The sequence below is a fragment of the Anopheles arabiensis genome, chromosome 3 (assembly GCF_016920715.1).
Source record: "Anopheles arabiensis isolate DONGOLA chromosome 3, AaraD3, whole genome shotgun sequence".
Classification (NCBI taxonomy): Eukaryota; Metazoa; Arthropoda; class Insecta; order Diptera; family Culicidae; genus Anopheles; species Anopheles arabiensis.
The window spans coordinates 20,970,393-20,985,528 of NC_053518.1; the positions used below are offsets into that span (position 1 = coordinate 20,970,393).

Below are 15,136 nucleotides of genomic sequence, written 5' to 3' on the forward strand. Positions count from 1 at the left end.
CGATTGCATAGGAAATGGGTTGCTGCGGGAGATGCACATCGCACGGCTTCGGTGGCGTTTCTTGCTGCGGGTACACACACACACGTGAATCGAACCACCAGCAAAGCTACCGCTTGCCACCAATCGAAAGCCAATAGAAGGGGAAGGGTTGGTGTTGGGAAGTCAGAGCTGCGTTCAGGAAGAGAACGGAATGGTTGAAAGGAAAGGCTGGAGTGCTAAAAATAATATTTCGAACGGGACGAATGCGGAGCACGTCGTTGCGGAAGATGCAGATAACGAACGAAAGGCAAAAATTATGATTATTTGATTTGCTCATTTAGCAAGTGAGCACACTTTGAACGACAATGAGGGAAAATGATTGCTCGGCGAAAAAATCACTCAAATATGATTTAAATGTTGTACTTTTTAATCGTTTTTTATTTTATAGTTGTAGTTTTTGTAGTATTGTAAAGTGTTTGAATGCGATTAAAAACAGTCAACTGTGTTCTTTCTTGGACAAACAACGAACAAGATGTTTTTCTCTGAATTTTGTTATGCCTAATCCTTGTCACATTAGACTTTAAAGAAATAAATGTATGTAGCGTGCTTCTGTTATTTATTCGTGTTATTCTTGCTTTCCTATCACAACCACGTCCGTCAAGCTTGACGTATTATCCGCGTTGAGTTAGGCAACGCTCAAGCTACGCGATTTTTTTTCTGTAATTTCGACAATTTATATGCCAAAACAATACAAATTTTGAAAATTTTCAATTTGCAAATTAAATTGCATTTTTGCTTAATGTTTACAGTCACTAAAAAGTCAGCAATAACGGAATTTTCAACACGACTTGTTTGACATAAATAATGCCGTTCATAAGATTGTTAAATTTAATCAAAAATATTTATTTACAAATCATATTTCGGTTAAAAAAGTGTTATTCCATGTACGCGAAATCCCGGGACAGGGAACGCTTTATTCGCGTAACTTGGAGAAATAATGTACTGTATTTTACTTCTATTATAACTACAGTTGTTGTAGGATTTGTTTTATCATTTAAAGGATTTATTTAAATTCGACCTAAAATGGATTTTGTCAATTTGTGCGACATTTCAGTACAATTTGCTCTCAAAACTGTCAAATTTCGCAAATCGCGTATTTGTGTTATAGATTTACCTGAATGGTCCTTTGCTAATGGTCGTCAATTTGTCAAATTTATCTAACCTCTCTAAGAGCCGCTAAAGTGAGTAAGTTGCTAATCGGCGCAAAAAGTTAATTAACTTCTCGAACGAGTTACTTAAAAAAGGTTAAATTCACAGTGTGTAACCAATAAAAAGCTCAAAACATCATACTAAGGAATTCATCACACTGTTAAATAGTTGCAAGCCACTGCAAACAGTTAAATAAATGCTTTACACTTACTTAAAACCTCAAACAATTAAAACAAATAACACTTCTGCATATGCAATGATGTTCTAGGTGAGAATTGAACAATCTACGGGTCTTGCAGGATACATCCCGACTTGTACAAGACTTTTAGATCACTCGCTCTATTTGTAATAAAAATGATACTAATAAATATAGATAATAAATAATAAATTTTGATTTAACTCATTAGTCCTTGTGTTCAAGCAGCATGATCAAAATCATATTTTTGAATTAACTTAATGAAGGAATTAATACGATGTTTCATTATCTGTGAATATAATATTAAATAATTGCAACATTCCTGCCCAAGCTCGATCATGTTCCTTACCCACCGTGGCACTTTATTTCTATCAAGAAATTCTTCCCGACACGTCCAACTTAAACGTTCTCACAAAAACCTCACACCCAGCCAGCCACACAAATCGTATTGCATTAGAATAGTCTCCCTCGGGGATAGGAAGGACCCGCAAGTCGACAAAACCGCATCCGAAGTCAGTGCCGTTTTACTGCGAAAGCAGCACGGCATCGAAACTAGTGTTTTTCTCTCCCAAACCCAACCCCGGCTGACTTCTTCCGTACAAGAAAGGGTGTGCTGCTGCTAGGAAATTCCAGCTGGTGGTAAGAATTTGCGCAAGAAGAAAACAAAAAAAAAGAAGCGCCCTCCAATGTGTCGCATACCGGGAGTTGAGCTCTGAGGAAGCCGTTTTGTGATTGCCGTACATTGGGTACGGTCGCTGGCTTACTACCCCGGTGGCTTTTGGCTTTTGCCGGGCGTAGGTTGGGAGATTTTGCGAGGCGGGACCATGGGGTGAAAGACATCCCCGTTGGTCCCCAGCATTGCACACAGCAAAAGTGCACGTAATTGGTATGCGTCCTTGTGGTTTTCGGTCGTACCGGTACACCGGTCGTTGGATTAGACGAGAGGGTTAGACACAGAGAGAGAGAGAAGCTTGGCCCGTCCGGACGGAACGGATAAAGTCCGGTTTCATCGGAAACGAGATCGATGAAAATTTAATTTAACTATTCCCATACAAAGCACACTAAATGGGGAGGAAAAATGAATGTTAGAAACGTTCCTGGGGGTTGCTCCTTCGTTTGACCGTTCTCGGCACGTCAGCATCAGGGGTTAACGAGTGCTGGCAGCATTCGGGGCGAAAGAATGTTTGTGTCGTGCACGCTCTCGAGCTGCACGTGTGTCCCCAACAGCATTCCACCCATCTTGTATGTTTGTGTGTGTGTGTGTCTGGGTGAGTGCTGATTAAAAACGTATGTTTTATTTTATGACTACAACTTTCTTCCGGACCTTCAGGTGACCGGAAAGGAGCGACCGGGACCGGGCTCGGCTCGGCAGTGTTTTAAAGGCTAATCTGCTGTGTCTGTGTCCTCTGTCCCTTGTGCTGTTGGTGGTTGGCCGTTGAATCACAAGTAGCTGCCAGCCCACCCCAACCCACCACTCCCCTTTTCAACCCCCCGGATATGTAAAGATACCCTTGCGGGTGTCGATTTCCGAAGCAAAAGTTAGCGATGTGGTGTGTCGGTGTCGTCCTCGTGCCGTTCCGCCCACCATTTCCGGCACTAGCCAGTACGGCATGGAGCAACTTTTAGCAACAACATTTTGTGGTTTTACTGGGTGAGTGTGTGTGTGAGTGAGCGTGAGTAGTTTGTCGCTCCACCCAGCTCTTCCGGTGTGGTTTTCATGCCATCGCCATCGTCCATTCCGCCAATTTCCGCCCGGCTGGTTCTGCCTACACGGCAAACCCGAAACCCTGCTGGTCATTGCAGAAGTTTTCCCATAATTTTCAAGAAATAAGACTCGAGTCCGGATGGAAGATTAAGAACTTGCCGGTGTGCGAACAACGCTCACAGCCATGGAGAAGCCATGCGCCGTGCGGGGAGGCAGGAGCGTGCCAATGGGGGCAAAACTCCATCCATATCGGTTTCGGCCAGTCATGCGTGTCGCGGTGACATTCATCGTTCGCATCAGGCAGGCTATTTATGAGGATAATAAATTTTATCTGCATCATTGCGCGTGCTGTGCTGTGGTGGGCGCACGCAAAAAGATACACCGAACCGGACATGCCGGATGGTGGTTGGCCTTTCGGTTCTGTTGCGTTTCTGTACATTGGCTCGAGGTTGAGGAGGTTTGATTCGAAAATTAAATTACAGCAAATTAAATGCATGTCATTGTTTTGGAACGATTGAACAGCGTGAATTGCTTTTCGATGAAAGCTTTTATTCAACAACCATTCCATTAGCATAACAAGTGCATTCTTTCAAGCTCTACTCCACTGTACATACGTAATATGTAATTGCCTATTTAAAATAATGAACCTATTTAATCACGCATCAGCGATGGAGCATTATAAAAAAGAAGAATTTTAAAGAATTGTAACGATTGGTCATGTCATTTAGTTTAAATTTGGAAATCAATAATTGGATGCTTTCTAGTACAGCGGAGCGCCGTTTATCCGTGCTCATCGGGACTTTACCTCGCCAGGATATGCGAATAACACGGACAATGAGTCAAACGATGCATTTTATCGCAAAATACTGATTTTTTTTAAAATTATCTTAAGTTTTGATAAAAATTACCCAGTTTTTATTAACTACATGTTTTTCCAATGAGAATATTTGAAATTTGCCATGAGTTATAGTGTTTTATGTGATGGCAATGTGCTCTGATAACCTTTTTTTTTAATATTCTCCTCAGAACGCAGCGTCACCTATTTATTAAACTGTCATTTCTCAACAGCACGGATAAACGGACAGCCGGATAATCGTATCGGATCGTATAAACGGCGCTCCACTGCAAGGTGTATGGATATTAGGAGCAGTAGCGGGTTTACAGTGTCGGAGGCCCCAAGCAGTAAGAATTGTTGAGGCCCTCTGTACATAATTACCGGGGGGTACTTGGCATCCGTCTTGAAAAATGTAACATTTCAACTTAAATTTTGTTGCTTACTTTGCTTACCGTTAAATACGCCACTGATTAGGAGGTGAAGTGCTTCAGAGCGAATAGACATTTCACGACTTGACATAACAATACTGGGTGCTCCGGTTTTAAAACCGGGAAGGGCTGGAGGGGGGTATAGAAAATTGTTAAAAATTGCGATTTAACATAACAATACTCAATAATGGCGCCCGGCAAACGCGCTAATAATTCACCTTCTAAATAAACACACCTTGCTCCACTGTACATTTTCTAATTGCATGTTTCAATGTAGGTTGTTACATCAATTAAAAAGAACGCGTTTGCATAAAAATCGTTTCAATATATTAGCCTGTAAAGAAAAAATAATTGTTATCGTTGAAAACTCCCGAGTAATTTCACAAAATTCCAGCTGACATACAACTGAAGGTCATCTAAATAGTTGGATTTAGAAATCTGGATAATAGATCTAAGGGGGAAATCATTATATTTTAATCACAATCAATTAAATTATACTTCATACGTATGGAATAAATAAATTGTACAGTTTACCATATGATGCAGAAGAATGAGGAAGTAAGTACAACTCAAACAAAATTATTTTAAGCTTTTCATTTCAGAAGCTTCATCGCTATTGCATCAATATATGACTATAAAACAAAATTCAATTTTCATTTGAAAAAATAACCAAAAACCACGCTGCAGAAATCCTATTGCTCCTCATCCCATTATTATGCAAAGTAAATCGCATGCCGGCGATAAGGGAAACAACTTTCCCCAATCGTACTTTGTAACGAAATCATCACCAAACATAATGCAAGCAAAATCAATCGATACACCCATCATGTTTCATGTACTGTTAATGCTTTCAAGCGTGCTTAACGAGCAATGGAATGTGAAAAACAAAAATCCAATACAAAACAAAAGCACCCAAACGTTGCAGGTCACCAGATAACATCCAACCGGTGTGTCTGAAAACCGATATCTGGCTTAACCAAGCACCATCGCCCTGTTTTGCTCCAAGAGCTGAAGAAGCAAAAAGAACGCAACAACGCAGCGCTCCACACAAAGCGAAAACAATCAAAAGTTTGAAATTAGTTTTTCCACCCCTTTTCGTACCACGGCTAGCACGGAACACTCCCACCACCTTCCATTGGAGGATCGATAAATTAAACGACCGAGCAAAAGGCCAATAAAGCAAAAGTTGTTTGTCAAACAATCATCATACGGCGGGGATGTGTGTGCGCGAAGCTTGCCCGGAAGTCGTACTGTTGTGTGGTGTGGTTGGCGCAAAATGGAAGGCACGAAATGAAGCAGCCGTATGTAACACAGCATTACACATCGGAGTTTTACTCCGCTCATGTTGTGGCTCGTTGTGATCGTTCCAAATCAAAACTGTCATCCTAGCGAGAGGAAGATACGGACACACAGGTCGTGTGGTATGGTATGATCGCATCGAACGTGTTTTGCGTAGCATAGCAGTACATCCGCAGCGCACAGGGTCAGGGCACAAAAACCATTCCATTCGTAGCGGCACGTAATGGTTTGGTGATTTATTCAACGTTCGCTAATTGAAGTTTGTTTATTATAAATGGGATGGCTTATTAAATTTGTAACGGTTGCATTACCGCAAAGCACAGCAGATGAGGTTGGCATTTGGAGCGGAAAAGCTCCAAGGCTTGTCATTTTTAATGATTTTAGCTGCCGGACTTTCCAATTCCCAAATGCCGCACAACCCACCCGAAACAATCCTGCGTGTCCCTGCGTGGAAATGGGGAAATGGACAACGCCGGAACACGCACTAAGCTCCTGGGAGGAGATTATCACAAGCCCTACCTACCGGTACACGTATAATGATGCGCTAATCAGGCTAGGCGAGATTGTATTGCGAATCCGAATTTAATTGTGCTTTGGTGGTGCTGTGCGTGATTTAATTAGCATTTTTGGGTTGTAGCGGCTGTAGACATGGTTTCGATTTCAGCCCCGAAGCGAGTCGAGAGATGTTACGTGATTTTAAATGATCGCTCATTTCAAATCTTGCAAAAGGAACGTTTTAAAACATAAAATATAAGACGCTTTTTGAATTCCATATCCATTTACAACAAACTTAACTAATTTGATGATAATGATTTTTTAAATTTCTCAATATTTTTGTGACGTATTATGTCCTTTCTCATTTTTTAGAACTAATCGCTTGTTACATTTCAAGTTGTAAGTATATTTAGATTTTTAGGTCAATTATTTTACACACTTTGTTTGTCCGGTTTTCTTTCCCGACCCATTCATTTTCGTCCCAATGTCTATCGGCGAGAAATATACTAACTTCCTGTCTCGCGTGTGTTTATAGCTTTCGTATAAAATATATACTATACTATATGTATATATGTTTTTTTGTTCTGTCCTATATATATAACTATGTATATACGTTTCGCACAAGCCGTATGTTTAGTACGCGCGCACTGGTTACATTACAAGCTATCCTTATTCGTTTGGTTTGTTTTGTTTGTTTCTTTTTTTTAATGTTGTTTTGTTTTACATTTACAAACTTTACGTTTGCTCAAGTGTCATTTGTTATTTATAGTAATCGGTTGTTTTATCTTTTTATAGTGTATGTGTGTGTTTTTATTGGGATGTGCGTTTTGCTTCTATAGCGTTTGAATGTCTTTACTGGTCTTGAAAAAACGGATAAAAAAGGATATAGTAAATTAATTAAAAGAATCGGGAATGTCTGGTCGGCAAAGCACATAATCTGCTGATACAAATGGTACGAGCGATAATGGAATACAGTGTATCACCCCAAATGCATACCCCCTATTTCATGACGAAAAGTCTCAAGAAGCAATAAAACGATGCATTTGCGGAACCACAAAGGGCATGAAGGGAAAATAAAACTTTCGCTGGCCGTATAAGATCATGATTAATTCTTAGCGAAACTCGTGCGCGCACCACTCGCGGATAAACGGTCACGAAAGGCCGTTTACAAGGCGAGCGAGCGCGCGCGCGCGCCTGTTTGTTCCACTAGAACTGGCATTGGTTAAAAGACGTACCCAAAACTCCCGCCCGACCCATCAACTTTAACCCGATGACTCGCGCACCATTGCGAAACTATCTTCACCGCACGGCAGTACCCAAGACCGGGGCAGAAAGCTCTCCACCCTTGTTGCCGAGGCAGTAATTACACTTTCGGAAACTTACACCCTCAACCCCCCGTGTCACAGGCGTGCCACGGGTTTTATTTGCCGTCACACTAATGGTCTGCCACCTTTCCAGCCTGGCAAAAGCGGTCGTCCCTTTTCCCATCCCAGCCCGGGGATGGGATGGGGGGCTTTGATTGACTTACGAGAGTAAGGTCTAAGTTACAGCCCCCAACTTAACGGCTTCCCGGCCCAGCCCAGCAAACACACGCGGTGGGCGCTAAAGTTTTCCTCTCGCCATTCATTCATTACTGTTCCAGCACAGCGCTGTTGCAGTACTGCGAATGGAACCAATAGAACCAACCGGGAAGCGGGTGAGTGGGTTTGGAGAAACATGAAAAATTACTTACAGGCAACTTTAACGCACAAAATAAACAGTTGGCAGTTGGGTTCACCTTCCCTTTGGCGCTGGGTTGTTCGCAAGCCCAGCGGGTCAAGTTTCATTTTCCAATTTTCAACAACACTACTCATGCTCGGCTCGCGCAAGGATTCACAGTTTGTGGCGGCCTAGTGGGTTGCTTACATCGAGGACTGTCCGTTTCTGTCGGCTTCATTGGAGGTTATGTTAACCTCTTTTTTTCTTTTTTCTTCTAACGGAGCTCCTGTACAATTTAATTACTCGTTCTTTCACATTTGCTTCTTATTAGCTTTGCATGGGGGTTTCTTACTATTCGTTGTGCATTTTGTTGTGATTTTCTGTTGAGTTTACGTTCTTTTTCACTGATTTTTTTTCATGTTCACTTTTATCATTATCACACTACTGGGTTTTTTTCTCTTTCTCTCTCTTTCTTATGTCTGTTTGCTTCTCTTGTGTCTCTTTTCCGATTATAATAGCGTTTTAGTTATTCTTTTTTCTGGTTTTTTTCTTTTTCTGTTTTAACTTCTACTGTGTGATCCCGCTTTATAAATGCTTTAATTACTTGTTATACTCCATACGACTAAGTTGTTGCACACATTCACGCTTTGCTTACTTTGTAGTATTAGAAGGAAGTATCAGAGGAAAGCTAAGGCCACGTATTATGTTGATGTATGTTTTTTTTTTCGTTCGATTTCTAGCAGAAGTTTTTGTTGTTTTGTTTCGTTTTCTTTTTGCGTGTTTGTGTAGCAGTGTTTGTTTATTTTATTTTAATGTTCTTCAATTTAGCAGTTGTTTGTTCTTCTTTTAACTATACAGCACCATTCACGGTGGTTTTGCGTTTTGAGTAACAGGGTTTTTACGTTTTTACATTACTTTTTTGTGTTATTGTTGTTTAGTTTAATCGCAGTTATGCTTAGATTAGTACGTGTTAATGCTTCGTAATGCGTTTCGGTTTTGCGCACTCTAGTCTGAGTCTTTCACTTTTATACACCCACATCTACACGCACGTGTACTGATGGCACTGAGACACATTTTTTGTTGTTGCACATTGCAGATTTCATTAGAAAACGAAGAGAAAATGGCAAAAATAAAGGAAACATTTCAACAATAAATTTACTGTATTGTCACGTTCAATACTTGCGGGTTGCGTGTAGTGGATTTTGTTAAACTAAATACTTAAAATTACTTTAACCAATGTGTTTTTGAGCGTATTAAACAGCGTAAGGTTGTGTGTTTGAACCTTCCTTTCCTTGTTGTCTTATCACAACTATGATGTGACCTGGCAAGAAGGAAGGGAAAATGCAAAAACATCCAAAAACATATCAAAAACAGCATCCAAAGCTCGCTAACGTAACGGAGAGTGCAGCAACCAACTGCTTACGCTTTACAATGTAATACTATTATGTTCTTAACGGTAATGTACTTTGTCAGCTACGGGTTTTTTTTCTTCTTCTCTTTATGCGGTTTGCTCTACATGCGCCAGTAATGGTTTCGTCACCCGCAATCACTTTTACACTTGGGCCCTTTTCCCCCCCATCGTGGCGTGTGGGGGTGGTTTGTGTACCATTACTGTTTTATTATTTATTGTTATGTATAGCATTGCTCAAACTGTGCACCGAGCTCGGGCTCGAGTTCGAGTTCGGTCACAGCGGTTATCTGTACAGTGGTGACGACCGGCGAATGGGAAGTTTAAAATGAAGCACAACAACATCTTGTTCCCGGTGTCACTGCTCCGGGTCCGTCATCGTTACCGGATGTCGATCGAACGGAATAAGTAATGAAGTGGCGGAAAAAAGTACGGAAAAAACGGAGGAGCAAAAATACAACTGAAAAGGGATGAGTAGAAACAAAATGTTCTTCTACTTTGTTTGCGTTTGTTTGCTTGAACGCTGGCAAGAGCGAATGAACGAACGTGTATTTACAAATGCGAAAATTACTTGCCCTATCGTTGTAGTGTCCTCTTTCCCCGGGAACCTCCAACACACGTTTTCCTCTCGCTTTTCTACCAACCGGTCAAAGAAGACACATAGCAATAAATAAACATAAACGATTCTAACGACAACCAGCCAACGGGAACACCACAAATAAGCAGGTATACACACACACAAATTTAGCCAGGAATGGGGAGCATAGTCGAACGAGTAGTTGCTTCGCCCGGAATGTGTACACATCAAGAAGGTAGAAGGCTGGTTTGCAGAGAGAAAAAAACAGAACTCGGACGCTGCAGTGGAACGGTTGGACCTAGTTGGACCCGTCACAGTATGACGACGACGCAGCCAGCAGACGACATCGAAATAAGGGGAACGAGACACAGGAAATGAACTTACTACGGCGAACCCAAACCCCCAACAGCAACGAGTACTCGTGTCGTTTCTTGGCTGGCGCTGGTTGGCTTCTATCTTCACCACGATGATGCTGCTGCTGCTGCTGCTACTTCTGCATAAACAAATTATGTATTCAAACAAAGATCCTGCCAGAACTTTGAGTGGCAATGGCACAGGAACACAGCAATGGCAAGAATGCTCTACGGCGGTTTCCCGTGTTTTTGCCGGGGCGTTTCTGTTTCACCTTTTGTTTTGGTACGGCACTCTGCGCTTCCTTCTGCAGCACTAGTAGCAGCAGCAGCAGCAAAAGACAGCTTTTGATTTGGGCTTTTCCATCTCCCTTTCTCATTATGGCTCGCTTGGGCCATAGGTTGGCTGTTTGTATCTTCCCAGCTTCTCCCCCATCGGACGCGTAAGTACATTTTCTTTTGAAAGCGAAAGAAGAGTCCACTCGCCCACGAGTGGTGGGGCTCGAAAAGCTTTACCACCAAAGAGCTGCGACACGATGTCAAGTGTCACCGAAACGGAACGGCATCACGGAAGGAGAAAGCATTTTCTTCGTGGGGGGTGGGTGAGGAGAACGGGCTTTCCGCTATCGAGAGGAGAAGGAGAATCACTTCCGGAAGCAGTCACATGGTCCACAATTCGCCTAGGTGAGTCTTTCTATTTAGGGTTTCTCGCTTGTGTTTCATCTCTTTTCCTTCGCTCTGGGATGTCACGCGGCGGTGAAACGTGCGCACCTGGTGGAATATTATTGTTTTGCAGGAATATGGGAAGGGAAACTTGCTTGCTTGCGAACAACGCTCTTGTTGCCTGTTGAGTGCTTGCCACGCCAAACAAATACACACACACCTGGTCGCAGGTCTCATCTATTTTTGGACAAGGAATGCGCACGGTTTTTGTTTATCTGCTTTCTGCGCCATTTACATTTACCGAAAGCGGTGTTACAGATAGAGAGGATGTGCGGTTATTATTGTATGCAAAATATTGATATCGGAAACGAAATGAAGATTCCAGCGAAAAACTCGTTACATTTCCCATGTTCGAGGGAAATTCCCAAAAGAGGGAAATGAATTTCAAGTGCAATTTTGACCGCACGTTTCACGTTGTGATGAGGTTCCGGCTACTCAATTTGTGTTCTTCATTTCTTCCTAGACATAAAGCACACACACCAGTAACTGCAATTCACCCGTTGAAGCTTCAGGAATCGTGCCAAAAAAAGCCACAAAACAGAGCGCATGAATACTGAAAGCAATTTCACCATTTTTTTCCACCCTTGGCCAGCGAGGAGCGCCGAACAGCGAACACGAAAGGTAAACGAAACAAATCAACATTTGCTATGAAAATTCAAGCGAAATAGTAATTTCATGGCATGGTTCTCGAGCTTCACCGAATGACCACTCAAACGGAGTAGATGAGGGAAAAGTGAGGTCTGGCCTGGCGAGAGGCAAAACACAGACCAACCCAGCAACCGCGCCGGAGCGTTCTTGACGGAGCGTGTTTGACTTCCCATTCTTCAAGGAAGGACAGCAATGGCGAGCGCAACGCGCAAGTGCTTCAAAAGTAAGTGCACTTTTGTTTTCATAACGGTTGGAATATAAATTAGGTTGAAGCGAAGAAAAAAGAAACAAAGCGCTGTGTGCGTCGTGAGGCGCTTTGTGCGTATAAACTCGCGAGGCAAGTATGGTTTTGCTATTCATATCTCCACCACTCTACAAATCGTTTAGCAATAGACAAACCGCAATGTCAGTGAACGAAAGAAAGAGAGGGAGAGGGGGAAAAGGGCAGTATGCTTCAGACCGTAAGGTAAACAAAATTGTGCAATTTTCTCATTCTTTTCCAACTTGAGGCAGAGCAACACGGAATGTTGTTGGTTTGTTACACGCAAGCACTGTGAAAGCAAAAACGCACCATCCAGAGCGAGACGGGCGAGCAAGCTATAGGAAGGCGTCAACCGTGAAAGCGTTTCCTTTCCGGTCTCACAAAGCACGGTGGTGCGTTCTCATTCACCCCACCCCCCGCCGAAGGATAAGCGCTGCCCCGGACACGACACACCGAAAGAAACAATTAAGGAAAGTAAATTGGCAAGAGAGTGCGAGCTAGATTAGGAAAAGTAGATAAAAGCGAAACCATTTCCGCCTTGCCCCGAGCAGGGGGGCACCATCGACCTCGGCCGTAAGGTGTTGCCATTTACCTTCTACGTACCGGGCAGGATTTGAAATAATTTCATCGGTGGTATGGCTAATGCTTCAACTCATCGCCCTAGAAGGTAGGGACACACGCGAGTCGCGTTGTTGAAAACCAAAAAGAGATGAAATAGACAAATAGAGAGAAAAGGAGAGGAAAAAAACACAAACAATTTAAAGAATCTCTCTTACAGGAAGGCAAACGAACGTGGCCGCACACCTTTGGTGGAAATAAAAACACAAAATCCGCACGCCCAACCCATAGGAATGTAATCAACCTCCACGCACACGCCTTGCACAAGGATGTGTCGAATCCGTCGGCGTTGGCCGGTCTTTAAAAGGCGAGTGAAGTGAAAAAGCGGAGCAGAAGATGTAAGAGAATAGAACTTGCAACGTGAAGCACAGAAGGAACCACCGTTCCTGGCGTGGGTCTGTTCTTTACGGGTTTCTTTATGGCTTCGTACATTTCCCATTTCGTTTGAGTGTTTTAATACTGTGTCCGGTACGTTCCTCCTTCTCCTCATCATTCCTTTTCTCGCTACCACATGAACTCTAGCTTTACACACATACACCGCAAGGTTCCGTGTCGATCCGTGGCGAACATCGTTCCGCTGCTTGTCTGTGGCGGCATTTGCGGCCTTTTGTTGTAATGCGGTTCCGATCCATTTCCACTGTGTCGTCAGTGTATGTGCGTTATTTTAAATCCTTCTCATCCAGTTACAAACTAGCACATCTTTTGTGAACTATAGAGCGACCGGGGCCCTGTTTTAGCTTGAAAAAAAAGAGCGAATATCTTACGGATAAGCGCTGAAGAAAGAAAATGATGACAAAGTGTGATCACAGTGAAAGATCGATCATTGCAAGCGGGATACGGGTGGCATGGAACTCACTGATGGTTTAGGACTCTTCGATTTTACTGGATTCATCCAGTGTGCTGACCTGAAGCCCCTAAAATGCTTGAAGATTGTTTTTCCGAAAGATGTAATTCATAGCCTTGTAGCTGCCGAATGGTCACCGAAACTACGTTTTTTTTTCTTTTTCCTCGCCACACAAACGAGCATCCGTGTCGTATTACCACTTGCTCAGCATTTGACACTTGAAATCCTATCCGACCGCTTTACGGCTGGTCATAAAATCCGCACCTAAGGGGAAAACAACCGCCGTCGTGCGGAACAGATTACAGAATTAGGAAATTGCTGCTCTGTTCCCGTCAGTGTGCGACAGGGACAGGTACCAGAGACAAAAAAGAAGGCTTCTCTGCCTAACAAACCACACGAAACGTAGGCCCTTAAAAAGGGGATGTGTCCTTCTGATTAAACCTATTTTTGTGCTATAAAATAATTTCGTTCAACAGCAAACCGTTGGCGGGTGGTGGTTCTGCGGTGGTGGCTACAAACGGTTGGTGGTATCTGGTGCTGCCTGTCACCTTCTCCGTCCCTCTCGATGGCACTGTTGCTGGCAATGGAGTTGTTGGTGGTGGTGATATTGGTTGAGTAAAATTAAATTCACCGATTGTTTCGGTTGGCGGCGGTGCATTGCCCACCACAACGGCACACCTGAACGCTGTTGCTGCTGCTGGTGATGGTGATAGTGATTTGTGCTGCACGCTCCACCGATCATCTGATTCGTGTTGGGCCCGGCATGCAGGTACCACTACCGAGAGCGCCCGCCGTTCGCTACTGTCGCTAATGGTCGCCGCCGGTACAGTGGCACTATTGTGCTGCTTTTTGCTGCCGGTCCACTGCACCGCCCTCGGTAGCAGCGTCCCGATTAGCAGCAGGTCCGATAGCGACGACACCCACCAGGACGACGATGGGCTGTTCTGCTGCTGCTGGTGCTGTTGCTGCCCTGGAGGGTTGGTGTAATCGGCCGCAAACCGTTGCTGTTGCTGTTCCGTCCGAGCTGCCCGATATCGGTGGCGATTACCGTAATCGATTGCACTGTAGTGCTCTGGTTTGCGTGTTTTGCTCCATCCCGGACGTGTCTGTAAGTGTTTGCTGCTGCTGCTGCTTCCGGCAATGCTGACCCGTTCTACACGGTCCTGCTCGTCAGACGGATGTTCTGATGTATCGAATGTTGTTGTCGTTGCCACTGCTCCCACTACCACTCCCACTGCTAAAGATTGCTGCTGAGGGCACCGATGGCCCATTTTCGGTCATTCGTCCCACAAACACTGCTGCTTCTCGCGCACGTAGTACGTGTACTGGTGGCACTTGCGACACGTTTTGATCCCGCACCGGTAGCTGCCCCCGTTGTTCTGCAGTGCGCTTTCCGGCTTGCCCTTGCAGTACTTCAGCCCGCACGGGTACCAGCCGATGCACATCTCGAGCGTGCAGAGGCACGGTGCCCAGATGGCGCTGACGTCGCTGCACCGCGACGGTGCCGTAACGGTGTTGGCCGACGGGAACAGCTTCACCGCCGACTCCAGTATCGAAATCGATGATCCTGCAAAATGGAGCAGAGAGAAAGAGAGAAGGTGAGCGAATGAATCGTAGAGCAGCATGTAGTAATTGAAAAACTGGAATGGTAATAGAACAGACAGAACAGCGCGCGGCTGTATTTTGCGCCGTTTTTTTTTATTTGCTCGAACGATGGTCCATTCTCGGGCAGCGCGTGCAATGTGAAAAGGTTGTTGCCACTTCAAATTAATCCCCGAGGCGGTGGTGCACCGAGCTGCAAGCCGTGTAGCCATGTAGGTTGGGCTTACAATGTAGCCGCTCGGCATAAAGGAAATGAAACT

General features: G+C 43.9%; 1 protein-coding gene across 3 annotated transcripts in view; it reads right to left on the reverse strand.

Moving 5' to 3' along the window:
* Positions 1-9,763: 9,763 nt before the first annotated feature.
* Positions 9,764-15,136, reverse strand: part of LOC120900606 (out at first protein) — a 71,449-nt gene continuing 66,076 nt past the window's right edge. For all 3 annotated transcript variants that reach the window (XM_040307854.1, XM_040307856.1, XM_040307855.1), the window contains one exon: positions 9,764-14,841. In XM_040307854.1, the coding sequence (XP_040163788.1) occupies positions 14,552-14,841 (290 nt within the window). In that variant the 3' untranslated portion in view covers positions 9,764-14,551. The remainder of the gene's footprint in view (positions 14,842-15,136) is intronic.